This window comes from Maylandia zebra, linkage group LG17 (genome assembly GCF_041146795.1).
Source record: "Maylandia zebra isolate NMK-2024a linkage group LG17, Mzebra_GT3a, whole genome shotgun sequence".
In the NCBI taxonomy this organism is placed as follows: Eukaryota; Metazoa; Chordata; class Actinopteri; order Cichliformes; family Cichlidae; genus Maylandia; species Maylandia zebra.
This window is the reverse complement of record NC_135183.1, coordinates 15,957,987-15,985,982: the sequence shown is the minus strand read 5'-3', so window position 1 is coordinate 15,985,982 and position 27,996 is coordinate 15,957,987. Positions and strand designations below refer to the sequence as shown.

Below are 27,996 nucleotides of genomic sequence, written 5' to 3'. Positions count from 1 at the left end.
CTTTTTAAAGAAGAGTCATTTAAGAGTATTTTCTCATAGAATAAAGTCGGCTGATATGGTGAAGGAAAAATCTGCTCACTGTTAGGTATTTTAGTACCATGGGAGCATTTACTGGATATTGTTTTATAGTGACATTATGCAGGAAAACTCTGTCATTCAATAAGGCCCCTTTGTTTTAGTTATTTTTCTCTTTGACCCAAGAATTGATGTGTGAGAATCACAGGCTGGTACAAGGTTGAAATACCACAGAGATCACTCCCTCAGCTACATTAGTTTCTTAATCTTTTAGGAGACTCCTGTTGAGGCCAAATGGTTTGTTTCAGATTTCACTAATGTAAGAACTCTTTGTTTTGTGCCTTGAAAATATGTCGCTGAGATAATCACAATTGTAGCTGAACTGATACACTATACAAAGGATGCTTCTTCACCCAAGGGCAGGAAGACGCTCCCTTATCTTGGTCTGTACTGGTTTAAACTGATAATCTGCTGTCTCATGAATTTTACCCTCTATATAAACTGTTGTACTTGTGAATAAAGTTGAGTCAATTTGGGAAGACAATCTGAAGCAGTCTCTGTTTTCTTGTTCTCCCAAGCTGCTCCCGAGCTCGTACTAACACGCTGAATGGCATGCTTGAATATTGCTTGAGAATATATTTGACTGTGTTACAGACTAAGGGACATTCTCTGCTGATAGGTGAAGGTACATTCTCTGCTGATAGACGTCCACGCCTCGAAGGAAGTCGATCCACGGATTAGGCCCTGGAAACCGTTTCCTTCAATTTTGGTGTCAGAAGTGGGATCCTGACGAAGGTAGGCACTCGTCTTTTATTTTATAAGACTGTGTTATGCCTTTCTCAGTGATCCACATAGAAACGGGATACGCTGACGAGGCCTTCTTCAGTGGCCCACATAGTAACAAGTGGGATACGCTGAGGAGCCTTCTTTAGTGGCCCACATAGAAACACAGGAAGTTGCCTGTTGTTTTGTAAATTAAAGCAGAAAGGACACAGGAAGTTGCCTGCTGTCATAAACTAAGAAGTTGCTCACCAGCAGAAAGGACACAGGAAGTTGCCTGGGGTCATAAAACGAGAAGTTGCTCGTTAAAAAGTGAGAAGTTGCTCACTAAAAAGATAAAATTGCTAGCAAAAAAATCAAGTAACCTCAGGTGTGCCACAGCAAAATAAAAACTAACTTAAATCCTTCAAGCGTCTAAACCCCTCTGGAAATCACTGACCATGGGTCAGAATAATTCAAAGACCTTAAACGGGTCCGATAAAAAATCAAAATTAACTGTAAAACCAGATACCACCACTTGGGTGGGCCTGATTATAGATATATATTATGTCAACGAATCCCAGGTGTGACTGAATCTCAGCTTATTGAAGAAGTAGAGGAACTAGACCCTAAAAATGACCAAGCAGCCAACACCACCTCGTTTTTGTGGATAAACGATGACAAAATCACAGCCTTTTTTCAAAATCTAAAGAAATTTCTGCTCACAATGTCTAGAGATAAAATTGATTTAAATGCAGTAACCATGTGCAAGCAAAAGCCAGATGAATCCATTCTAGTTTTTATGAAACGTTTCACGCACTGCTGGACTAATGAGGCATGCATGCCTGAAGGAGGAAATGATCAGATTTTCATAACAACATTCTTAAACAATATTCATCCAGAATGTTCACAACTATTGAAGCTGACTGCCACTGATAATCTCTATGACATGAAAATAAAGAACTTTATCACACTTGTCAAAACAAAAGCTGGTGCAGATCTTTTCCCCAACAGCACGAAGGCTAAAAGTGTTAAGATGATGTTGAATTTTGATGTTGAAGGCTCAGAGGAAAGTGAAAAAATGATGTATGCAGGGGCCCCGTCCCCTCAACAAGCGCAGCAGGGAGATTTCAGAAGGAGAGATAGGAGTGGAGACGTATGTTTTTATTGTGGAAAAATAGGACACTGGAGGAGGGAATGCAAATCAGCAGCACGTATGTCTCAACCACAAAACACAGGACCAGCTCCTGCCACTAGGCGTCAGCAGAGCTCTTCCAGACAAGGTAACTGGCAACGCAGACAGGAATCACACCAAAATAATGGCCCCTTTGCACTTAGGCAGCAACCTTATAATCCACATTTTAATCCCCACCCATATGATAATGAAAGACTGGACCGACAATAGGGAGGCCCAGGTGAAGATGAGGGACAGTGTGAAGCACTACACACGATGCTGCATTTGCAATTGTCCCGTAACACAGAAAGCTTGCCCACGTTAGATATAGAAATAGGTGAAAAGATTTATTCCTTTTTAGTTGACAGTGGAGCCACTAAAAGTTCACTGTCTGGAAAATTCTATAGTGGGCCTGTTTCCTCTGTGTGCATCAACACCATGGGAATAAACGGAACTCTAGTGCAATGCCCCAAAACTCATTCTCTAAAAACACGCTGGGGCCCAAAACCAGACGAAATTACATATCATCCATTCATAATTATTCCAAACTCGCCTGTGAATCTATTAGGCAGAGATTTAATGGCAAAAATGAACTTGTGTATTTCATTTAACACAAAGGGTGAAATGTTTGCTGACACTGATAACAGCTATGTTTTCTCTGCCCTATGCACCGACACCATGGAGAAGGAACAGCCTCTGTGTCAGCTGGACGCCTCAGCGGAGAATGAACTCAATATCCATCTGACTGGTACCCCACGTCACACACTGTGCCAAACACGTGTACAGACACCACTACCAGGTAACCCCATGCCTGGAAGCCACATATTTGTTTCTCTCACACTGTTCAACAACATGATAACTGCTCACACCAGTGAAGGCCAAACAGTGGTTTTGTCACATAACTCAGACATAGGCTATGATATTACTGCACCATGTCGACACATAGATCTAACCTACCCCATACACTGTACTATCTCTGCTGTCACATTGCCAGCTGAATATCAAAACATGACATTATGGTCAAGAGGTGAGAATGATGTAGGATTTATTGACTGTACACCTTATCATGCTCAGCTGAAAAACAACAAGCCGGTATATGTCAAGCAATATCCCATTTCCGCTGAAAAAGCCGCAGCCTTAGACATCATCATAGGAGATTTATTGACAGCTGGAGTAATAAAGCCCACAGTATCTCCATATAACACTCCTGTCAATCCTGTGCCAAAGCCTAACAAACCTGGCGTATGGCGTTTCACACAAGACTTAAGGCAAATTAATGCAGTCATCATGCCTCTGCCACCTCTGGTTCCAGATGTTCCCAGCATACTGACATCTATTCCAGCAACAGCCACACATTTTACTGTGGTGGATTTGTGCTCTGCCTTTTTCTCAGTGCCTGTGCATGAGGACACACAGCCGATATTTGCTTTTACATATAGAGATAAGCAGTACACATGGACTCGCTTACCCCAAGGCATGGTAGACAGCCCTGCGGCTTTCTCAATGGTGGTACGTGCTACCCTGGACGGCTTCATTCCTCCAGAGGGCTGTACCTTGATCCAGTACGTGGATGATCTCCTCCTCTGTGCTGAAAGTGAAAAACTATGTCAAACTGCCACACATATGCTACTTCAGCACCTCCAACAGACTGGCCACAAAGCATCAGCAAAGAAAATGCAGTACTGTCAGACTTCTGTTCAATATTTGGGATTTACACTGTCTCACGGACAACGTTCCATGACTACAGACAGGGTCAAAGCTGTGACCTCTGTCCCTAAGCCCACTACACAGAAGGAAATGCTGTCTTTCCTAGGCATGGTGAACTATTGCAGACAGTGGATACCAGACTGTTCTTTTCATGACCACATTCTGCGTGAATGCTGCAAAAAAGACAAGCTTCCTCGAATACTGTGGTCAACAGAAATGACTGCCTCTTTCAATGCATTACAGGGAGCGCTGACCTCTGCCCCTTGTTTGGGTCTGCCTGACTACCACTTACCGTTCCACCTGTACGTCACAGAGAACGGCACAACCTGTGCAGGTGTATTGGCCCAAGAGCATGGCTGTGGCTACCGTCCAGTAGCCTTCTACTCAAAGGTGCTGCCAGCAGTAGTTCAGGGGATGCCGGCCTGCCTGAGAGCAGTAGCGGCTTGCTCTATCATGATAAGGGACTGCGAGAAGCTCACACTCTCACATGACACTATTCTACACACCAATCACCAGGTCACGACCATTCTAGCAAACATAACTACACAACATATGACCGCACAACGTCGCTCAGGTTATGAAGCTACACTGACTTCAACAGCAAATCTCACTATAAAAGCAAGCAGCACACCCAATTCGCCAGCACACTTACTCATTCGTATGCTGTGTTCCTCTGACCGACAGGATGGTTCAGACAACTTATTTCTTTGTGGCTATTCGGTGGTGACATTGCCTGACATCATACTAGAGGCTCACTCATTACCATTTCACTCAGCACAAAAAGCAGAGCGCATGGCTTTAATACGCGCCTGTGAGTTACATGTGGATAAGCGGGTAACAATTTACACTGATAGCCGTTATGCATTCGGTGTGGTGCACGACTTTGGCACATTGTGGAGACAAAGAGGATTTAGATCTGCTGATGGAAAATCGATTGCTAATAATAGTGGGATATCCAATTTCAGGTTTTCCTTAACAAAGATGCTATTCAAAAATGATAAAAAGGGGCCCTTAACAGTAACCCTGATTGAAGCGGTGCGAGTAGAACTAAGTCCTTTAGATTGTTTATTCATATACACAGGACAAGTCTCTAGTAAGGATGTTAGCATGATTAATGATTCTACCCACCCCTGCAACCAAATGAAGCGCCCCGAAGACCGCACACTGAACCTCTTTCGCCCCCAACACAGGTGCGCCATCACCCAAATATCTTGATGACATGCATACACCGACCAAAACTTGAAAACATAAATTATGACACACAAAACTATACGTTCTTTTCTGACTCTCCAGGAGCACGCTGTAACGAAACATGGCTAGCAGCGAGTGTTGACAGGACACAATATAGACATATGTTTTCTTATATATATGCATATATAAGTACGCATTCAGATAACTCAACAATCCTGCATTCGCCCAACACACTAAACGACTCGTACTGGGGAGGCATATTAAAAGGCTTTACAGCTTCGCGCCTGACCAGACCAATCCCACATGCTTATTGGATGTGCAATAATACTCTTAGATTAGCCTTACCTGTTAATTGGACCGGTACCTGCGGTCTAGTAACTTTAGCTCAAGAACTACTGATACAACAAACCTCGGATCTGCCTGTATCCAGCAGACGGACACATAACATTTACATAGATGCTATAGGAGTTCCACGTGGGATACCAAATGAATTAAAGGCACAAGGAGAAATATCAGCAGGGTTCGCCTCAATACTACCGTGGATACAGGTAAACAAAAATGTAGGCTGGATCAATTATGTTTATTACAATCAGCAAAGACACACCAATCTGACCAATACGGCCCTTAAAGCCCTAGGAGAACAGATGTCTGCTACCTCCTTAATGACCATGCAAAATAGAATGGCCTTAGATATGCTGTTAGCTGAGAAAGGAGGTGTTTGTGCTATGTTTGAAGATGTTTGTTGTACTTTTATTCCCAATAATACCGCCCCTGACGGTTCATTCACACAAGCTATGAATAAACTTGAAGCATTGCAGATAGAACTAAGAGCCAATACAGGTCACGGTCAGTGGCTAGACAAGTGGATGCAGGACACGTTTGGAAAATGGAAGGAACTAATTGTAGCCTTTGTAACAGTTGTAGCATGTATTATTTTGTTTTTGATGATTATTGCCTGTTGTGTGATACCCTGTGTACGCTCAATGATAACCCGTATAGCTACTAGTACAGCTACTTCAATGTATTTGCAATTGGCACAAATTGATCCTGAGGATGTGCCAGATGTTACCAATGATGTTCCTGATGTGTATATTGAACATTAGGCTGTGAACTATTACATTTTATGATTTGGTTTTTATATTATGTTATTACATTTGTGATTTTTCCTTTCTATTTGAGTTATTATTTTTAAAAATAATAAAAGAGGGGAACTGTTAGGTATTTTAGTACCATGGTAGCATTTACTGGATATTGTTTTATAGTGACATTATACAGGAAAACTCTGTCATTCAATAAGGCCCCTTTGTTTTAGTTATTTTTCTCTTTGACCCAAGAATTGATGTGTGAGAATCACAGGCTGGTACAAGGTTGAAATACCACAGAGATCACTCCCTCAGCTACATTAGTTTCTTAATCTTTTAGACGCCTGTTGAAGGCCAAATGGTTTGTTTCAGATTTCACTAATGAAAGAACTCTTCGTTTTGTGCCTTGAAAATATGTCGCTGAGATAATCACAATTGTAGCTGAACTAATAAACTACACAAAGGATGCTTCTTCACCCAAGGGCAGGAAGACGCTCCCTTATCTTGGTCTGTACTGGTTTAAACTGATAATCTGCTGTCTCATGAATTTTACCCTCTATATAAACTGTTGTACTTGTGAATAAAGTTGAGTCAATTTGGGAAGACAATCTGAAGCAGTCTCTGTTTTCTTGTTCTCCCAAGCTGCTCCCGAGCTCGTACTAACACGCTGAATGGCATGCTTGAATATTGCTTGAGAATATATTTGACTGTGTTACAGACTAAGGGACATTCTCTGCTGATAGGTGAAGGTACATTCTCTGCTGATAGACGTCCACGCCTCGAAGGAAGTCGATCCACGGATTAGGCCTTGGAAACCGTTTCCTTCAGATACGTATGTCTGTTGTCAAGATATAATAGCTAACCAGTGGAGTTTGACAGTCTCATTAACGAACTTATTAATCATTGACCAACTGAGTGCACAGATGCACATACCTTTGTCAGGTTCAGAGGAAGGAGAAACAAAACTTTCAGTCGGAGGATTCATACATATGAAAAACTAAAATAAACGTTGTGTGATCATTGTCTGGGAGAGTGGAATCAACATGTCTACCAGTTTTACAACAGGTAAAAGCTTTTTTGTTTTAATTAAATTTGTTCTTCTATATACAGAACGCTTTATTTAATTGGAAACAAAAATAGTTTTGTATGCAGCTTTGCAGAGCATGAAATGGTCAACAAAAATCAGAGAAGCAGCTTATGACACTTAAAGTTCAGGAGTTTTTTATACAGTTAATTTAGCTACTTTCAACCTCTACAGTCTGTCACCACAATAGTTTAATCTTTTCTTTAAAGACCTTTGACCGAGGGTTATTATAAGGACAATGAAACCAAAGAAAGCTGGAGAAAAGTGGAATAGATTCAAAACGATTACTTTTACCATTTACACTGTCTAAAGTACTGAGACTTCTTCAATAATATCTACCAACATTTTTACACACTGGTTACAGTCAAAGCATAGATTCATACAGTTCATCCACTTAATGGACTGCACTATATCGTTTCCCTCAAAAAAGCATATTAATTCATTTTTTAAATGCAGGTATTTTACGTCTGTTTATTTATGTATTTATTCTTTTATTAGGGCTCACAAGCTTTCAAGCACCACAGAGTATCTACTTGTGTAGGAGTGAAAGCTGTCAGACTGGGTTTTTTAAGGATTTGCAAACTGACAAAAAGGCCTTTGTATAGCATAATTTAATACTGAAATACTTTATTCTGTGTACTCATAGGACTTTATCTACAAGCACAACATGGCCAGTTTGCAATTACCAATTAAAAATTTACTTTTACTTTTGATCAGAGGAAGTCAGAGTAGAGGAAAAACACACACACACAGGCACCAGACGACAGCTTTGCTTTTGTGCTCAGCTCTCTCTTCAACATGACAGGCACAGCGTCCACACCACTGCAGACGCCACCCCAATCCATCTGTCAATCTCTTGCTTTCCCCTCACTTTTGAGCAAGACTGCAAGATACTCAAGTTCCCGTCTTTTCTGGCTGAGGACCATGGCTTCAGATTTGGAGGCACTAAGTGTCATTGCAATGCTTCACACTTGGCTGCAAACCACTCCGTTGTAAGCTGAAGGCCACCACTTGATGCAGCTAACAGAACCACATCATCTGCAAAAAGCAGAGATGCAATTCTAAGCCAACCAGACTGTAAGCCTTCCACCACCTGGCTCCGTCAAGAAAGTCTGTCCATAAAAATTATGAATCAAATCAGTGACAAAGGGCAGCCCTGGTGGAGTCCAACACCAGCTGGGAATGATCGTGGGGAAGCTGAGAGCTACCACATGGACCTCCCTAGAGAGCAAAGTGAGCATCCTCGGCAGGCCTCCCTTGACACCACACCCCAGACCACACCACAGATTGACAAAAGGAAAGAATTAAGGTATTGCAATGGCCCAGGTAAAGTCCAGACCCCAACTCGAAATGCTATGATAAGATCTTAAGAAAGCTGTGCATAAATGAATGCCCACAAACCTCAATGAACTGAAGCACAACACTGTAAAGAACATTGGCCTAAAATTCCTCCGATGTGAGAAGGTGACATAATTAAGGGGCCTGAAAAATAAATTAAAGCCCATACAGGTAAATAACGTAATTTAACCAAAAGAAACAAATGTACTGAAATTATATTTCATTAATGTAACTTTATCTAATCCATTCTGGTTAAAGTGGTTATGATCTGTCTATCTAAAAGAAGGAAATGCTACCCAGGTTGGTATCTCCTTTAAGCCCCAAGATGTTTCCAAGCTACAGATTTTGCATAGGTGCATAGACTCCTTTAGCGGTTGAATGGCTGATAACTTTCTTCAACTTAATGAGGAGCAAACTGAAGTCCTTGTTTGTGCTCCCGATAAATTTGTGCCCAAGGTTATGGAAAAATGAGGTCCTCTTGCAACATTTGCCAAATCTTCTATTAGGAATCTTGGTGTTACTTTTGACTCAGCTCCTGTTTTTATCATTTAAGAAACATTACCAAGCTGAGTCCCATTGTGTCACACTCGGAACTTGAAATTGTCATTCATGCATTTGTTTTATCTCGTTTGGACTATTGTAATTCTTTGTTCACTAAGTAAGCCCTCAGAATGCTGCTGCGAGGCTTCTGACCAATTCCTCCAAGTACTCCCACGTCACACCCCAGCTGCACTGGCTCCCCATTAAATTCAGAATTTAAGATTATGACTCTGTAATTCAGGGCTCTGCATGGACAAGCACTGGCATACATCAGTGATCTTTTACATCCATACATCCCCAGCAGGCCCCTGAGGTCATGTGATCAGGGCTTGCTGGTTGACCATCACACGAGGCTGAAAATGAAAGGTGACAGAGCTTTTGTAACTGTGGCCCCCAGACTCTGGAACTCTCTCCCTACCAGCTTGATCTCTGTGGACTCTTTAAAAAACAGCTAAAAACTCGTCTTTTTAAACTTAATTTTGGTAAATTTTTCTTTTTATGTTTTAGCTTCTGTGAAGCACTCTTTTATTTTTATCTTGATAGGTGCTATATAAATAAAATTTTGCTTTACTTGCTTTTACTTTACTCACCACACAGGGGTTCTGTTGTCTATTTTATATTCAGATGGCAGCCCCCTGCCCACCACTGCAGCTCCCAGCACAGCTCTCACTATGGGTGCTGCTGACATTGCTATTGTTGTTGTCTACTTTATAATTGTCATGGTGGTTGGAATCTGGGTAAGAAGAGACTAAACTAATTTCATATTTACATTTGAATCACTAAACAGTTTATACCAAAGCTAATTTAAGCTTGATTTGTTTGTTCCTTTATGTGTAAAAAATACAAGAAAGTTCTGTACAAGTCCCTGCTAAACATGTTTATATAGAAAAATAAAATTATTTTTACATGTTTTTTTCTACGTGTTTAATTAACTATAGTCATTATGAGTGCATTTCTCCATTTACTAGAAAATGATTCTTGGATGTTCTACAGAGAGTTCATCCTTGCAAAAAATAAACAGATTTTTTTTGACCCAGCTAATTGAGTTTTCTGATGTAGAAATGTGCATCATGATTGTAAATGTATTTACTATATTTTGCACCAGATCAATCTTTGGTGTTGTTTTAAAACTGTATTATTCTAATCTTTTCTTTTGTCCTTGCTATAGTCATCAATGCGTGTCAATCGTAGCACTGTTGGGGGGTACTTCTTGGCTGGTCGTTCAGTGACTTGGTGGCCTGTGAGTAACAAACGATTGACTGTTGTGCATCATATAAAGCTCTTGATTTCAAATCGATTGTCACACGCCTGTGCTATGAGGACCCTGTACGACACACACACAGCCAATGTTCTAATGCAAGGGACTTTCTATTTACAATAAACAACAGACTTAAGTCAAAGTCAAATTTATTTGTATAGCACATTTAAAACAACAACTGTTGACCAAGGTGCTGCACAATTAAGATAAGCAAAAGAAATAAAAACATAGGGAGACATGATAAAAGTTAAGAAAAAGAATCATAACATTAGAAGATTTGAGTAAATGATAAGATATATAAAAGTAATACAAATTCATTCTGGTTTAAAAGCTGTAGGGCCTGGTTTGTTTGCAGTCATCATGTCTCCAGCTTAGCTCTCCTCTCCTCTTGGCCCGAGAAAAGCGCTGCCAGTCTCAATGACACTGCCCCTGAATCCACTGCAACACGGTAAAGACTTGGAATCTAAACAAAACCAAAAAATAAACAAATATACAAAATGAAAATTTACAACATGAATTTAAATATATAACTAGAAAACTGGAAATCCTATGGAAGAGGATTGGGGCCACTGAAAAAAAGGGATGTCAGATTTCTGACTTTTTTCTCAGAATTCTGAAAAAAAAAAGACATCCCGACTTTTTTTTTCCAGTGGCCCCAATCCTCATCTGTAAAACCCACTGTCAATAGAAAATTGTTCTTAGTATTCAGTATAGACTTTTAATAAAATAAGTTTGCATATGATAGAATACTGCATGAGGACCTCTTTATAACTCAGACTGTTTTTAGTTACCCGTTATCATGCAGGGAAGGAGCAGTACCTATTAGTGCTAGATAAGAGCTTAATGAGCAGTTTCACTTCGTGCCAGGTAGAGAAGCCTCTCCTGGCACACACACATATACACATCCACATTCCAATGTGATAAACGAATGCACCTACTTTTGTATATAAATAAAGACCAGAGCGGTAACAGAGCGCACTTCACAGGGCCCCCACTCTGATGTGAGCGCTCTGTGACCACCCTTGCAAGTAAAAACTGCAGCATGTGTGTCTCCACTCTCTGACTCTCAGCTGAAGAAGTGTCTTTTAGAATAAATCTCTTGACATCCACCCTGGAGACTGACTGAAGACAAAACTTTGTTAAAACTAAAATAAGAATGAGAAATACTAAATTATAACATTTGATATTTCAAGTTATGGTAGGAATTGTGTTGATTTTCTGTATAAACTAAATATGACTAAAGTGCAGTCACAGGCTGTCATTTAAAAATTTTATTATGTAGTTGTAAGTATTTTAAGTAAGTATTCTAAAAGCTTTTGTTGTTATTGTCTATTATCTCTGTTCCACTACAGATTGGAGCCTCTCTGATGTCCAGTAATGTTGGCAGTGGTTTATTTATTGGTCTAGCAGGGACAGGAGCAGCTGGAGGAATCGCTGTTGGGGGATTTGAATGGAACGTAAGAGATGCGCACACACACTCAGACACCCTGTTGGGCACTGCATGCAGGATTTAAAATAACAACATGATCATTCAGTAGTTTCTTTGTAAGGACAATCATTTCATAATCAGTTTGTGATTCAATCGGGTGGCAATGAAGCTAATATGGGAGAAATATGATTTTTTTTCCTTCTTGTCCCTGGAAGTATTCTCAGTTAAGTATTTTGGATCAACTGAAGGGTTTTCAGAAAACATTTAGGACAACATGATTACAGGGAATTATAGTAGTCCAGCCTTGATATAAGACAGAACAACAATGAAAAACTATGTGTACATGCACCACAGAAATTATTCATTTAACTATTGCTTTCGGTTTCAATGCAACTTTTAAGAGTTGCTCTGAGTATTTCTACATCTTCATTGTGTTGGTTGTAACATTATATGTTTTGGGGTTTCTTTTTACACCAAAATCTGTTAAATCAGTTAACACTAGTTGACTATGAACAGGTTGTATTCAATTATCTAAATATGCGACTGTCCGAGCTGGATCACTGCAAGACTAAAGATTTAGATATGCTATGTAAATAGGGCGAAAACTCCCAGTAGACGCTTGTTTGGTACTTCTTCATTTATGCTATTTAAAACTTTGCAATGTCCAAAAGTGAAAAACATGAACAACTGTTATATTTACTTTTGACAATACGGACAATGGCTCAGTGCAACATTTTGTGTTTCTGTGTGTTTCTGTAGGCATCGTGGGTTCTGGTAGCTCTGGGTTGGATATTTATCCCCGTTTACATCTCTGCTGAAGTGGTAACAATGCCTGAATACCTGGCCAAACGCTTTGGAGGCCAGAGGATACGCATATACATGTCTGTTCTGTCACTTATTCTCTACATTTTCACCAAAATATCAGTAAGAGGGTTTTTTTTTTCAAATACATAAATGATCTTAATATGATACAGTAGCCACATTACCTGTGTGTGCGTGTGTGTGTGTTTCCCAGACAGACATTTTTTCCGGGGCATTGTTTATCCAGGTGTCATTTGGGTGGAATCTGTATCTGTCTACAGTCATACTGTTGCTGGTGACTGCTGTCTACACTGTGGCAGGTAAAACACAAACACGTTTTGACTGTTTTTAGTATTAATGTTAAAAGTTATGTCAGTGCAAGCTTTCAACAGCATAACTGTTTGCCATCATTTAAAATAAATTACATCAGTTTTTTATCTGATGGGTTTTTCTGGACGAGAACCAATTTTTTTTTATCCCACATGCAGTATCCCAGTATCCCAGCAAATTTTGATTTAGTTAGTCTCTTGACCAAAATGTCAAACTTTTTAATCATAATTCCTTTTGGTTTAATCAATTTTTAATCAACAAAATATCACAAGACTATAATATACAATAGGAGGAATGATGCTGATGAGTACCAAACACAACACTGGAGACATTAATCCAAGTGTCTAAGCAAAGGGCTTTCTGGAGTTAGTAATGAAGAGAGTCGACTGTCCATGGGATCGTCAGACACTTCTTTTCCACAATATTATACCCACCTGATGTAAACCACAGGGCAGTCAACCCCCCTTCCTGCTAGGGCAAAATGGCCCTCAGGCCTCTGCTCCGCAGCACAAAACGGAGGGAGAAGTTAAGAGCAGGGGTTTCTCACGTCCCAAGTGGTTCCCCAGATACTGTACCTCCCTCCGTCCAGCCGCACACTTCTTTGTGTTGGCCATGTGCTTCACCTGCCTCAGGAAATCCAGGACCGCAACCACTGAATATGCTCCGCCCAGGTGTTACTATGGATGATGATGTGTTCCAGATAGGCGTCAGTATACAAAGTGTGCGGTTGCAGTACTCGGTTCATGAGGCGCTGCAAAGTGCCTATTTTTTCCTGGACTCTGCAGACAAGACAATATGCCAGTAGCCCATGGTCACATTCAGTGTTGTGAAAAAATGAGCTGTGCCTAACCAGTCCAGTAGTTTGCTGACCCCGGCGCATGGGAAAAGCAGACGTGGGGTCACCCAGCAGCCACGGTGCAGAAGCCACAGGGGGCTGCAGTGACGATCCCGCAGGCGTGGAGACAAACAAAAATGGACACTGTACACACACTGACACTCGCCAAACATACTCTATACCCCAGGTCCTGGCACCATTGCCCCCAGAGGGGCAATCCGCCCCAAGACCCAGGAGAAGTTATCCTTTTCCCTGGGGTGGGGACAGTCCTGCAGCAGCAGGGAGGCCCAGCATCCCAGAACCCAAACAGATGGCCAACTCCTCCTCCCAGCCCCCAGCCCCCTGCCCCGATGGCGGAGAGAACGGGAGTGTGAAGACCCCATACCTCTCCCTCTCTCTCATGTGTAGTGTTGCTGCGTGTTGTTCTAAAGTGCATTTAAAACATGGGAGGGGCTGCCAGAGAGCAGCAGGTGACGCCACGGCCCGAGAACCCTCAGTGTCTACATGCATTTAAATTGAGAGGTGGGCACCAGAGGTAAGGTTGAATACACAGACCATCCTCTGGACGCCGTATAGCACGCCCACCCCCAAGGCCCTATATGTATGTGTTATGAGAGTGTGAGTAATGTGGATGTCTATGTTGTGGAATAAAAATGAGGCACAGGAGGCCAGAAGGTGACAGAGGAGGAATCCCTCCCCTGCACCTTGGTGACACACCTGTACCCCAAGACACTGCATGTGTGGGTGGGTGTGATGGAGGCTGTTTCCCTCTGTTACTAACATTCAGGAAGTCCAGCAGCCAGTTACACATGGGGGTGCTGATACCCAGGGAGCTGAGTTTCCTCACCAGCTGCTGGAGAACAATTGTATTAAATGCTAACTTAAAGTCAACAAGGGGTGACGATAAAACATTGTCATCTACAGTTTTTCAAAGTGTCTGTAATTATGATTTTAAGGAAAATGAAAATGTTACCATGTTTGTTCAGTGCTCAGAGTGCAGTTTGTATTTAGTAACTCACTGTGTCAGGAATGATGGACCCGACCACATATTTTGCTCTTTACACACTTCTTTATTCCTGGTTGCTGCTCTCCCAACAATTGGCTGCAGCATTTCAGCTACAGCCACACGACAACAACAACAGCAACATCAACCTCAGGTCCTGGCACATTTGACATAGGGTGATGAGCTGATCGAGCTCAGGTGTGTCAGCCTCCCCCACAGCCACGCCACAAACCACACCCCGCCACACTCACCTAGTTCAACTGTTTTTGAAATAAGAATTTGTTCAATTATTTATGTTGAAAACGGTCTAAATAACACTATTACCCTAACACAGACAATCTGACAATAATATAAAAATCTGTATTTATGTAGGTGGTTTGGCAGCTGTGATCTACACTGATGCTCTCCAGACTTTGATCATGGTTGGAGGAGCTTTTGCCTTAATGTTCATAGGTATGGTACACAGACTTATACAGATACACAAACACAATCATGGGTTCTTAATTACATGACTTACATAGTACTGAAAGTTTGGATTAAAAGGTGTTATTGGCCGAAATGTTTCAAGTTAAGTATCAATCAAAAAATAGAAAACTGTTTCTTTGCATCCAATTATCCTCACTGAAGGCTTCCACATCTACATGTCATAATATTTATTAGTTAATAAGTGAAGTTATAAAATTGTAAAAGTCATTGTACATTTTCCAGCATTCTCCAAGGTGGGCTGGTATGAGGGCCTTATGGATCGTTACATGTCAAGTATTCCCAATGTGACTGTTCCCAACACCACCTGCCACTTACCCCGTAGTGATGCTTTCCACATGTTCAGAGACCCTGTAACAGGGGATTTACCCTGGCCAGGTCTACTGTTTGGGCTCACCGTACTGGCTACATGGGTCTGGTGCACAGATCAGGTGATTTGATCTAAACTAAAATTCAGCATGGTGTAGTAATGTTATTGTAGCGGCACACTGCTGTGGGAATGATCCTGGAGGTGGCGGTCTCAAAAACTGATAACATTCGTCTTTGTGAGTCTAAAAAATATGTCCCAATACAAATAAATAATGCAACTGATTTTAATTCCTCAAAACACACCTTGAACTCTTTATAACATTCTTCCTTCTCAGGTTTGAATGTAAATGACAAAAGGCAGCATTTGCATACTTGGTCAAAAATGAGTATTACCTGCTATAGCCAAGGTAATGCCATCCAGAGTCTCTAGAGCAGCATATCTCTAGTTAGAGATATGCTGCTAAGATATTTAGGGCAACCTCAGTTTTAACAGTTTTAATTTCTAACAAGTCAGTGTACTCTTAATGCCAGTCCCAAGCTCAGATAAATGGGAACAGTTGGATCAAGAAGGGCATTAGGCATAAAAACATGGCCAAATAAAACACGCAGATCATCTATAATGAAATTTCTATGCTGGATTGGTTGTGGCCCAGGTTAACAATGTCCGCCAACAGGGTGCCAGTGGAAACTGTGCTACTGTTGGCCAAAAGAAAGAGGTGAAGTGGAAGAGGCAGCATGAGTAAAGAAAAGTCACAGATGTGGAAGTGAGAGTAGAAACTATAAATTCAGGGACTATAGAATAGAATAGCCCTTTATTGTCATTGTACATGTACAAGAAAATTGTGGGTGCTCCACACCAACTGCACCACAATAGAATATAAATAGTAGACAGGAGGAATAAATAGCAAATAGTAAATATATATCATCAAGAGGGATATATATATACAAAAGAAGAGAAATCTATAAAAAGAAATAAGAGAAAGGCACACATTAGAGAACAAAATAATTGCAAAGTGCTCAAAAGTGGTGCAAAGAAAAGACTTGCTCTGAGTATAGATTCAGGCTGGTTTGTGAGGAAATCTTTGCCTGTACTTCACTCGTCTTCCAAAGTTTTGGGTTAGGAAAAACTAGCTGGAGGCGAGCATCATCTGGTTATGTTTTAACAACTTTTGAGGGGTTTATTTACTGAGTGGGGTGTAGGCAGAGGAAAGAGTACAAGGAGACTTGGTGGTGGAATGAGGAAGTAAAGCAAAGTATTCAAAGGAAGAAGTTACCAAAGAAAAAGTTGGATAGGCAGATGAAGAAAGTAGACATGAGTACTGGGAAATTCGGCATACCGCACAGAGAAATGCTTATAAGGAGTTGTATGTGATACTAAGGAAGAAGGAAAGGACTTGTATCCGTTGGGTAGCCAAAGAGACTGAGCTGGAGCAGACATGTAAACGGTTTCATTAATTAAGGATAGAGATGGAAACAAGTGAACAGAGTTTTTTGAGGAAGAAGGAGTACTTTGACGAGCTGATGTAGACAATGAGAGAGAGAGGATCACAGTCATTTTGTCCCTGTGTTACAACACTAAATATGAAACACCCCCTCCCTTTTTTAACATTAAAAATTTCGGTGAATTGCATTACTTATTTGAATTCAAACATATTTTTTAGACTCAAAAAGTTATTTGTTATCCGTTTTTTGAGACTATCACCTCTATTGATCATTCTCACAGTAATTTGGCGATGAAATATTCTTACTGCATAACGCTGTTTTACTTCTCATTGCATCACTTCCAAACCTATCCTGCTTTTCTAAAAAACGTAATTACTTCTGATCGGAGAGATGAGAATCTCTCCAGTACATCTTCATCTCAATTGTGTCAAGTGTCATTGTCCATTAGTTTTTGTTCAGTTATCATTTTGTTTATGTCAGGGAAAAAAGATCATCTACAAAGACTATGACAAGAATTATTGGTCAATACAATTAACAGTGTTTAACTGTATTGTAATGTCATTTTTGAGACAGTGTTGACACTTCACAAACCAGAAACCACAGCAACATTTCAGAAAATGCTATAACGAAAAACAAAACACAAGAAGAATATACAAAAGTACATTATCTGAACTACAGTTAAGATACAGGGATGCATACACCTGTAAAGGCCAGCTTGCCAATAGTTACTCTTAATCATTAACCAACATTAATAAAAATGAGAACTGATTCATATAATCATGTCTGTGTTCTCTACTAGCCTTATATAACTGGGCAATGACAGATAACCCACAAGCTAGGCAGCTGAAAATCACATTTCCCCTTCTGAATGTGATAGACTTTCACTAAACTTTTCAACAGCTTGCTAATGTTACCAGCTTTATGAGACCTGATGCATTTGTGAGGTTTGCACGCACTGACTGTAGAAGTGTAATCACATTTTTGAGTGTTTAGTTCTCTACTATTATCATTAAAACTAGAATCTGTGTGCACACACACTTGCATATTTTAATACAGTATTTATTACTATTACTTATATTTGTGTTACTTATTGTGTATAAATAATATAGAAGGTTTGCAAATGTAAAGTTGAACATTACAAAAGTACAAAATGTGTAATGCAATGATGGATAAAAATGATTATATGTTTATGCTGGTGTGTGTTTTTTCTTCAGGTTATAGTCCAAAGGTCTCTGTCAGCCAAATCTTTGTCTCATGCTAAAGCAGGCAGCGTGTTGGGTGGCTATCTCAAACTGCTCCCTATGTTCTTCGTTGTGATGCCAGGAATGATAAGTCAAGCACTATTCCCAAGTCAGTAGTATACCTCTCAAAGTGGGAATGTTATATGACATGTTTTTTAATATTGTTTTATATGCATATTTATATAATACCATTTTGATTACCTTGATATTATTATATATATTATAACAGATGATGCATCTCTTATTATTGTTATTATTGGTTTAAAGAGATTGTTTGCAACTCCTTTTTCAACAAACCTACACTATGACACCATTCTAAGCAGGTCTCCACTTAACTTTACGTTGGAAAAATTATCACATTTTTACGTTTGTTGACACTTTCAATTCATGTTAATGGAGTGGGTAATTGTAGGTAACACATCTGTGGTGTTTTGTCTCATTTAATATAAACTAAATTGTTATTTGTTTCAGCCCCACCTTTGTTTTCTTCTTTATTTGTAGATGAGGTTGGTTGTGTGGATCCAGATATCTGTCAAAGTGTGTGTGGTGCTTCAGTTGGTTGCTCTAACATTGCTTACCCTAAACTAGTAATAGAGCTAATGCCTGTGGGTAAGACACACACATACACACACACTCATTTTGATATCTTAGTGAAGACATCTAAAAATCAAACTGACATAATGCTTTCCCTACCTGCTTACCCTAACTCTAACTATCAAAAAGGAATGCTTAACCCTAACCCTTAGCCTAAACCTTACCATAACCTAATAGTAACCCTGACACTAAGAACATATTTTAAAATTTCAAAACCGTGAGGACAGGCACTTTCCTCACAAGTGACTGTTGGTCCCCACAAGTATAGTAACACACACACACGCACACACACACACACCTATCTATCCATGTATGGCACAAGAAGTAAGAACATTTTTGTTTGCTCAGTTATATCTGTGTTTTAACAATGCCTCTTGGCAAGAAATCTTAAACTGTTGAAATTGTGTTTATTTCCCCTTAAATGGTGCCACAATTGTAGGGAGAATGTATTTATGGATTGAGCAGTAGAATCAAACCCAATCTTCTCTGTCAATACTAAACAGCTTATTCTGCTATTGACTCTTCTTTTGAGCTTCTGGTACCCAAGATGCTGACAATCAGGTGTGCGACTGGTGCCTAATTAAAAGCAACTGTAAGCAGGGACCCTGCTACAGCACTCAGTTAGTGCCTCCTCCAAGCATGCCACATTTGACTAATCTCAATAGGGACCGTACCAACCTGGAGCTGGTCTTCCATAGAACCAAGTTCAATTCGATTTATTTCAATTCTTTTTAAATAGCACCAAATCACATCAGCAGTCACCTGCATGCTCTTCATTATTTGGAATGAGCCCCCAGAACCATCTCTAAATTGAAGGCCAAGTTTCATGTAACGGGCGATGTCAGCTACAGGCCACATCCCAAGAAGATGGCACAACAGGAAGACAGTTTCCTCACCCTGTCAGTAATAGACAGTCTTTTACAGATTTGCAGTCAAGGTTTACAGAACAATATGGCTGATGGCTCTTTACTGAGATAATCCAGAACAGATCTTGATGCCTTGATGTTCTCAGAGATAAACACATGCATTAAGAGAGTTTATAAAAATCTATGTTCTTCTTCCATGGCAACAACTGACAATAAGCAGATTTTATAAAAGGATGTGCCATCATTTTTTTCTTCTTCACAGGACTTCGTGGTCTGATGTTGGCAGTGATGTTAGCTGCTCTTATGTCATCCCTGACTTCCATTTTTAATAGCAGCTCTACTCTGTTTACACTGGACCTCTACCACAAAGCCAGGCCTAAAGCTTCTGAGTTGGAACTTATGATAGTTGGAAGGTAAGATTGACAAGAATACCTTATATGCTTTGGAAAACCAATACAAAACTCAGATGTTCTACAACATTAATACCAAAGCTATACTTACCCTAAATACAGTTTTCAATTGAGCAAATTAGTAACATGAGGTTGAAGAGCCCAGATGTCAGAATTGGTATGTGGACCTACAAACAGATTCAAATACAGGAAGCAAAAGTAAGATGTTCTCACAAATTTTATTGAGCGACAGAGTGTAAAACTAAGGCACAGGGAATGAATGTTTGGTGTGGAATCTAGACGTGGGGGATGGTGAAACAGATGGAGTCTATGGCTTACTTGACTAGTGGAGTGGCAGTGGCAGTGGGGGAGGTAGTGTTGGCTGGGTGAGTGTCCGATAAAGTGGAGTGGAGTGAGTCCAACCTGAATGACCCAGAGATGCAGAGCTATGAATGTAAGAGAGCAGGCAGGTGGTGAATAGTGAGTCTGTGTGAGAGAGGCTGTGAGTGGAGTCCTAGAGAAGGTGACCAACGTCCAGGGGGGTATGCGTTCTGCAGTCAATGGAAGAGGTGATCCAAGAGGCTATAAGGGCACAAGAGAACAAGGTAAGTTTACAAAGAACTAAGCACTAGAGATAAAGGCGTCCTGCCACTAACATGTGGTTAGTCTACGAACTGGCGAAGACCAGATGTCGGGGCTGGTCTTAAATACTGCCTTAGGTTAGCCTGGATCTCCAACAGGTGCAAGTAGCAGATGTACTCACCATGGCTCTGCCCAGAGGAGGACACACAGGGACACCATGGAAAAATCCAGACGACTCACCTGGACCATTACAGTAGTATTAACCAGAGCCAGACTGGGTTTGGCTCCAAGGGCTGAACAGAATGTTTTCGAAACCTGGGAGGTGAACTGTGGTCCTCTGTCTGACACGATCTCAGTCAGGATGTCGTACAGGCTAAACACATGATCCACCAGGATGTTAGCCGTCTGGGATGCTGTGGGAAGTCTTTTTAGGGCGATGAAGTGCTCGGATTTGGAGAACCTGTCAACAACAGTCAAAATGGTCGACTTCCTGGAGGAAACAGGCAGGCTGCTAACAAAACCTAAAGCAATGTGGGATCAAGGCTGACTGGGAATGGACGATTGGTTGAAGCCGAACTGAAGGACGTTGAGTTTTATTTTTGTTCCGTGCAAAGATGGTGCATGCGGCCGAATAATCCCGGACATCCTTATCTAAAATCTCCCAACAGAAATGTCTTTTAAGTAATGAAGTGGTCGTACCTCTCCAGGACAGGAAAACCAGGTGGTGTGAATACAGTCCAGAGTCACCCAATGTAACGATGATTAGCTGGTCTCGAGCTTGGATCTGGCTCTGACACAAGAGCTTGGCTAATGGCCTCCTCCACATCCCAGGTAATGTAACCAATCTTACAGGTGGGCAGAAGTATAGTTGCAATCTCAGAGATGTCAACCTCAACTATGAATGGTTTAGTGTCTAGGTGAATTAGGACTGGTGCTGATGTAAACAGATACTTCAATTTGGTGAAGGCGGCTTCAGCCTCAGGGGACCAGATGAACGGGACTTCAGTGGATGTGAGCTGTGTAAGAGGTGCTGCTACCTGACTACAGTTGCAGTTGAAGTGGTGATAGAAGTTGGAAAAGCCGAGAAACTGTTGAAGATATTTATGTTAGGTAGGTGTTGGCCACTCCTTAACTGATTGAACCTTTGCTGGGTCAGTCTTCATCTCCTGCCAGAATGTATCCGAGGAATGAAACAGATGTTTAGTAAAATCCACATTTCTCAGCCTTGACATATATCCTGTTTTCCAAGAGATGTTGGAGGACTGCACGAATGTGAACTTGATGCTCCTGAAGGAATTTGGAGAATATGAGTATGTTATCAAGATAGACGAAAATATTCAGAAAATCTCTGCGAACATCATTCACCAGTGCCTGAAAGACAGCAGGGGCATTAGTAAGACCAAACAGCATCACCAGATTTTCAAAATGACCTAGAGAGTATTAAATGTGGTATTCCAATCATGCTGCTTTTTTGTTTTACTTTATTCTTTTTTATGTAATCCTGCACATAGACATAGACAGGTGAAATGTGGATAAGGTAGGATCTAGGGAAGTTTGCATGTTGGGGTAATGTTCTCGTTGATGGCATCTGGTCGTGATCTTTTGTTTAGTAAGCATGCTATTTGTTTTGGGTAAGTTTGTTACGTGAGTGCATTCAGGGAAGTGGTGCAATCACCAAGACTCCGCCCACTTCCACATGTATGAAGACCAAAAAACTGTGTTTTTTCTGCTCTTCTTCACCTGATCCCAGCTGTGAGTGAACCATTTGAATGTGTGATCGTGGACTGTGTGGGCCCATTGCCTAAAGACAAAACTGGACATCAATTTCTGCTAATGTTAAAGTGTGCTGCTACACGTTTCCCAGAAGCTGGTCCACTCAGGAGGATTTCCGCACCTCTGGTCATTAATACCTTAACAAAGTTTTTTACTACCTTTTGGAGCTCAGGAATCAAACATATAGTGGCTAATGCTTATCATTCTCAGTATCAAGGAGCTCTAGAGCAGTGGCACCAAACCCTTGGATCAAAGTTACAGAAATACTGCTTAAACACAAGTAAATACTTGGATGAGGAAGTGCCAATGGTTGTGTTTGCCATACAGGAATCACTTTTTGGACACAGTCTGGGGGCATAATCAAAACTGATGTTCTGGATTATGTTTCAAAGTTTAGATAACACTTGCACACAGCCCTTTTAGTTGCAGGCCCTATCATCTGCCCAGGCCTCAATGTAACATCGGTATGATAAGACAGCAGTGTCCTAGCAGCGGTGTCCTAGTCCTTAATGTCACCTGGCAAGAAGGCTCGTTTCTCAGGACCTTAGGTGGTCAAAAAGAAGGCATGTGAACCTGATTATGAGGTTAAAGACCCCTGACTGGAAGCAACAAACCCATGTACCACAGCAGAGATGACATTTCCTCAGATGTTGCAAAACCGCTCGTTGTACCTTTGGCAACTGTATCAGCTGGTGACCCTGAGACCTCTCCAGTTCCCATCTCTTCCCTCATCTTTAAGGAGTTTAAGTTAAGTTTTCATGTTTCCGCTGTAGAGTGCTCTGAGTATGCAATGGATCTGAAACGGTTTAAATCTTCATTTTTATATTATCATCAGTTAAAATTTCAAAGGACAACATTTGATTTCTAGATAATTGTGCTATTAATAGTAACTCTGGGCCCCTGTGGAGTCGGACTAAAATAGGATTAAAAAAAGAAAACTAAGGAATCATTTAAACATATAGACTCCAAAAGTAACACAGGTGCGTAGCATCGCTACTTAACTAGCAACGAATTAACAAAAGGGATTACAGAGTGACGTTAGATGTTCTATAGAACTATAAGATGTTAAGATGTGTCTTGTTAATTATAGTGATGTGGTTGTATTTTCTGTTGATTTAATGAACTGTCAGTCACAGTTTTAGCAGCAGAGCTGAAGGAGTCAGACTATGTAAAAAAGTGTACTGCGCCGACTCTGGCTCCAAAAGTGCAGCATGGCAGCTCCTGCAAACAGGAAATCTTGACTATCTTATCTATATCTTCCATCTTTTCTACAGTCATTGGTGGGGCTAGGTTAATCGAAAATTTTAAGTTGCCCTTTGGTGTGAATGGAAGTCAAATGGTTGTTTGTCTCTCTGTGTTAGCCCTGCACCAGACTGGCAATATGTCCAAGGTATACCACGCTGCTCGTCCTATAGTAGCTGGGATAGGCTCCAGCCCTCCATGACCCTGATAAGGATAAGAAGTAGACAATAAATGGATGGATAATAACAATAATGCGTGTGTTTTCAGGGTGTTCATCCTCGTCTTGGTGTGTCTTAGTCTGCTGTGGATTCCTGTTGTCCAGACAGCCAATAGTGGACAGCTGTTTGACTATATTCAGTCAGTGACCAGCTTTTTAGCACCTCCCATTACTGCTCTATTCCTAATGGCTATCTTTTGGCCACGAGCCAACGAGCAGGTATGTCTGCCTCTTCAGATTCAATCCAATTCAATTGTATTGGTCCCTGTGTCATTCTATCCCTTGCATCCTCTTATGTTAAACCAACTGACACCTTCACTACATTCACAAATGTCCTCTGAAGTCTTCCTCTTTTCCTCCTGCCTGGCAGCTCCATATTCAGCATCCTTTATCCAACATATCCACTATTCCAACTCTACATATCTCAACTCTAGCTTTGTCTCCAAACTGCTAAACATTTGATGTACTCATTTTCTAATCTTATCTATCCTAATCTTGTGATTGGAAGAGGACGTGTAGGATGGCTTTCATGTGCAAATCCATCCTCAGACTACTCTCCAGTGTGTGTGTGTGTGTGTGTGTGTGTGTGCCATTCCCTAGTCTTGAGATTCTTGCAAGTTGATATATAGAGATATGTCCTGTCTCCTCTTAATTTCATTTAGAGCTCTTTCGTTTTTTTAGTGCAGTCACTGTTGAAGTTTCCTGACGCTGTTACGATGATACCAAGGTTCGGGCCATGGCTGGGAGCTGCATTTCAGCCAGTGGTGTTCGAGATTTTTGAAAGTATCTGATTAACAGCAGCTTCATTTTTCAGCATGACAATGACCCCAAAAATACAGCCAATACAGTGAAAACATACTGGATAGAAAAATACACAGTAGAACACCACCAGTCGTTGACTGGGCCTCTCAAATCTTCAACATTACTAAAGCAGTATGAAATCACTTTGACAGAGAATTTAAAAGAAAATAATAGATATGTAAACACAATTTTAAAAACAAGCAGAAACCTTAATAACTTGGGGTTTTTTTTTTTCTTTGCCAGTTCCAAATTATTCAGCATCTAACGCGTTGTGTATGTCCTCTGTCTCAGGGTGCATTCTGGGGTCTGATGGCTGGACTAGTGATAGGACTGATCCGAATGGTTCTGGAGTTCTCCTATTCACCTCCTTCCTGTGGTCAGCCTGATCACCGGCCTGCAGTCCTAGCTGATGTCCACTACTTGTACTTTGCTCTCATCCTGTTGGCTCTCACATGCCTCATCATTGTTGCTGTAAGCCTGGCCACTGCCCCAATACCTAAAGAAAATGTGAGGAAAATTCCTTATATTATGATATTATATTTATATTCTGATCTCTGGAGTGGTAATCAGAAGGTGTCTACTGAACAATATCCAGGGTTCATATAACATATGATTCCTGTTGCAAAACAAACGAAAGAAAGAAATGCAAAGGGAAAGTGTAACCAAGTTGCAGTTAAGAAATTCATTTTGATTATGTGGATTTCAACCTTCTTTTGACTGCTTCCTTTAGGGGTCACCAAAACAGATAATCTTGCTTTCATCTGTATGAACTATTGAACCCTTGAGGATTCTTAATCTACAGAAATTGAAGTTGCGAGATTTTAATACATTTAAGGCTGGGGCGACCGTGGCTCAGGGGGTTGGGAATCGCATCTGTAACCGGAAGGTCGCCGGTTCGATCCCTGGGCTCTCTGTCCTGGTCGTTGTGTCCTTGGGCAAGACACTTTACCCTACTGCCTACTGGTGTTGGCCAGAGGGGCCGATGGTGTGATATAGCAGCCTCGCTTCTGTCAGTCTGCCCCAGGGCAGCTGTGGCTACAACCGTAGCTTGCCTCCACCAGTGTGTGAATGTGAGAGTGAATGAATAGTGGCATTGTAAAGCGCTTTGGGTGCCTTGAAAAGCGCTATATAAATCCAATCCATTATTATTATTGTTCATCACTGGAATCATCATGGGTTACTTTAAACATACAGACCTGAAAAAAATACTTGATTAGGTCTATACAAATACACTGACAGTATATAAGGCGCATACACCTGTGCACCTCGGACTATCAGATCATATCCCTCTCATTCTGATCCCAATGTATACACTGTGGGTGCGCATTGAAAGAACTGCAGTCAAAACAGCGCAAGACTATTTTGATCAAAGAAACTGGGAATTGTTTGCAGGTGAGAGTTATGTGGAAAACTGTGTCTGTTCAGTTTAGGGGTACATAGAGTTTTGTACTGAAAACAATACAACAAAAAGAACAATAAATCTATTTCCTCATTGAAAAGCCATGGTTGAACAGTAATTTTAGGGCTCTACTTAAAAAAAGGCATGCAGCCTTCAGGACAGGGGACAGACGAACCTACAGCACAGGAGAAACTCCAGAGAAGCATCAGGGAAGCAAAGCAAACCATAGAAAATGACAATCCCAGCGGTATGTCGAAGAGCTTTAAGGTACTGGTGGACTACAAGACCATCAGAATGCTGCCAGATGATGACGATGCTACACTGCTTGATATCTTGAACAGGTTCTTTCCCTGTTTTGACACCAGGAGAGGAGGGGAATGACTGGTCATTTAGCCAAGTAGACAATACACACTTGTCCTTCAACAGCATCAGATGAGGACTGTGTTAAAAGGCATCAACATCCACAAAGCAGCTGGTCAAATATCCTTGGACAAGATATTAACCCTAAGTTGCTCTCCAGTGTGTGTGAATGTTAAATAGAAAGCACTCGTGTAGAAAGAGCATAGAAAAAAGTGCTCATGTGTAGTGAGCATGAGCATATAGTGAGGTTGGGGAGTAGCCAACTAAGTGGTGTAAGGAAAATGATCTAATCTTGAACACATCAAAATCAAGGGGATTGACTTCAGGAGGTCGAGGGTCAAGAAACTACATCTCTGGTGAAATAGTGGCCATTGTGGAGAACCGTAAGTAGCTGGGAGTCACCTTCTCTACACAGCTGACTTGGTTTACAAGAGAATCTTCTTTCCTAGAAAGTTGAAGGAGGCCAGAAGCTCGTGCTGAAGTTCTACGGGAGTATATACTGATGACTCATGCAACAGTGTGGTATGCCAGCTGTTCTGCTGGTGAAACGAAAGAGCTGCACAGAGTGGTGCAGACAGCAAAGTGCATTACTGGGATGGAGTCAAGGAGGCTGACGGTATCAGCAAAGACAGTACACTCCTGGGATATTCTCAGTTTGAACCGCTTCCATCTGGCAAACAGTTCATTGTTTCCATCTAGAGTGGTAGCTTCCACTACACTACCACTGTAAAGATGGCACAGAAATACTCAGACATTTCAGTACAAACAAAACATAATTGGCTCGACACAACCTTATACAGTCGTGTATAATGCTGCTATTTTACTTCTCTGTTGATTCTGCTTAAGTTTGCTACTAACTTTATTTTTATCTCTTAAATTTAAATAAGTTTAAGTTGTTTTGGTTTTTTACTTGTATTGTTTTGTCCTAAGAGAGAAAGCCAAACCAAATTGAATTGTACTATGTATAATTAAATTGAAATCATTCATGTATTTGATCATTGGTAATCTGTAATAATTGTTTTTCATTCGTCGTCTCTTTTCATGTGTAGCTGCATAGGCTGACCTGGTGGTCCAGACATAGTCTTGAACGGCGGATGGATCTCTCAAGTCTTCAGATCACCTCTGACCAAGTGGACTCTAACCTCAGCTCAGAGTCTGACCGATTGCAAGAATCCACTTGGAAGAAAGTTGTTCTGTGGCTTTGTGGTTTGTCTAGTTCACGCTCCGAGTCGGCAGCTCCAGTGATTCAAAGCAGTGAACGAAACTTCCTCCAGGAGAAGTCACTCTGGAGAATAGTCTGCGATGTTAACGCCCTGCTACTGCTGGTTGTTAACGTGTTTCTCTGGGGATACTTTGCTTAATGTGGTCATGAAATCTTGAACATGTTGTTGTTTTTCTTACTTCTTACTCTTCTTAATAACTTTACTTTTCTAAACTATTCAGGAAAGAAGTGGGACAGAAAAAGGATTCTCAGATATGAAACAATGAACTAATTATTCTCTATTGTATACTGTATACTGTATACAGGCGAGAGAGATAAGATTGACATCCAGTTAGCTCATTAACTGCCTTTGTTAGCAAACAATGTACAGCTCAATCTGCTCAACTTGAAAAAATAAAATAGCCCTTTATTGTGATTGTTCATGTACAACAAAATTATGACATGAGTACAAGTGCATCTGACAGGTACAGTTAGGAAGTAGTGCAAAGGACTTGGTCTGAGTATAGAGTCTGTATGTGAGTGTAGGTTT

The 27,996-nt window shown here is 40.9% G+C and overlaps 1 protein-coding gene across 2 annotated transcripts; it reads left to right on the top strand.

Moving 5' to 3' along the window:
* The first annotated feature begins 80 nt into the window (after window positions 1-80).
* On the top strand, window positions 81-27,882 carry LOC101470781 (sodium/glucose cotransporter 4). 2 transcript variants are annotated; one of them, XM_076875650.1, is made up of 14 exons: window positions 81-6,760; window positions 9,515-9,627; window positions 10,059-10,130; window positions 11,501-11,605; window positions 12,337-12,501; window positions 12,593-12,698; window positions 14,919-14,999; window positions 15,255-15,460; window positions 17,996-18,131; window positions 18,524-18,631; window positions 19,745-19,895; window positions 23,736-23,904; window positions 24,778-24,993; window positions 27,295-27,882. In XM_076875650.1, exons 2-14 carry the CDS (start codon window positions 9,562-9,564, stop codon window positions 27,604-27,606), a joined length of 1,893 nt encoding a protein of 630 aa, XP_076731765.1. In that variant the 5' UTR covers window positions 81-6,760; window positions 9,515-9,561; the 3' UTR covers window positions 27,607-27,882. The 2 variants fall into 2 exon arrangements, with proteins under 2 accessions (XP_076731765.1, XP_004569346.1); XM_004569289.4 differs by lacking the exon at window positions 81-6,760 and adding an exon at window positions 6,833-6,993.
* Window positions 27,883-27,996: the final 114 nt, after the last annotated feature.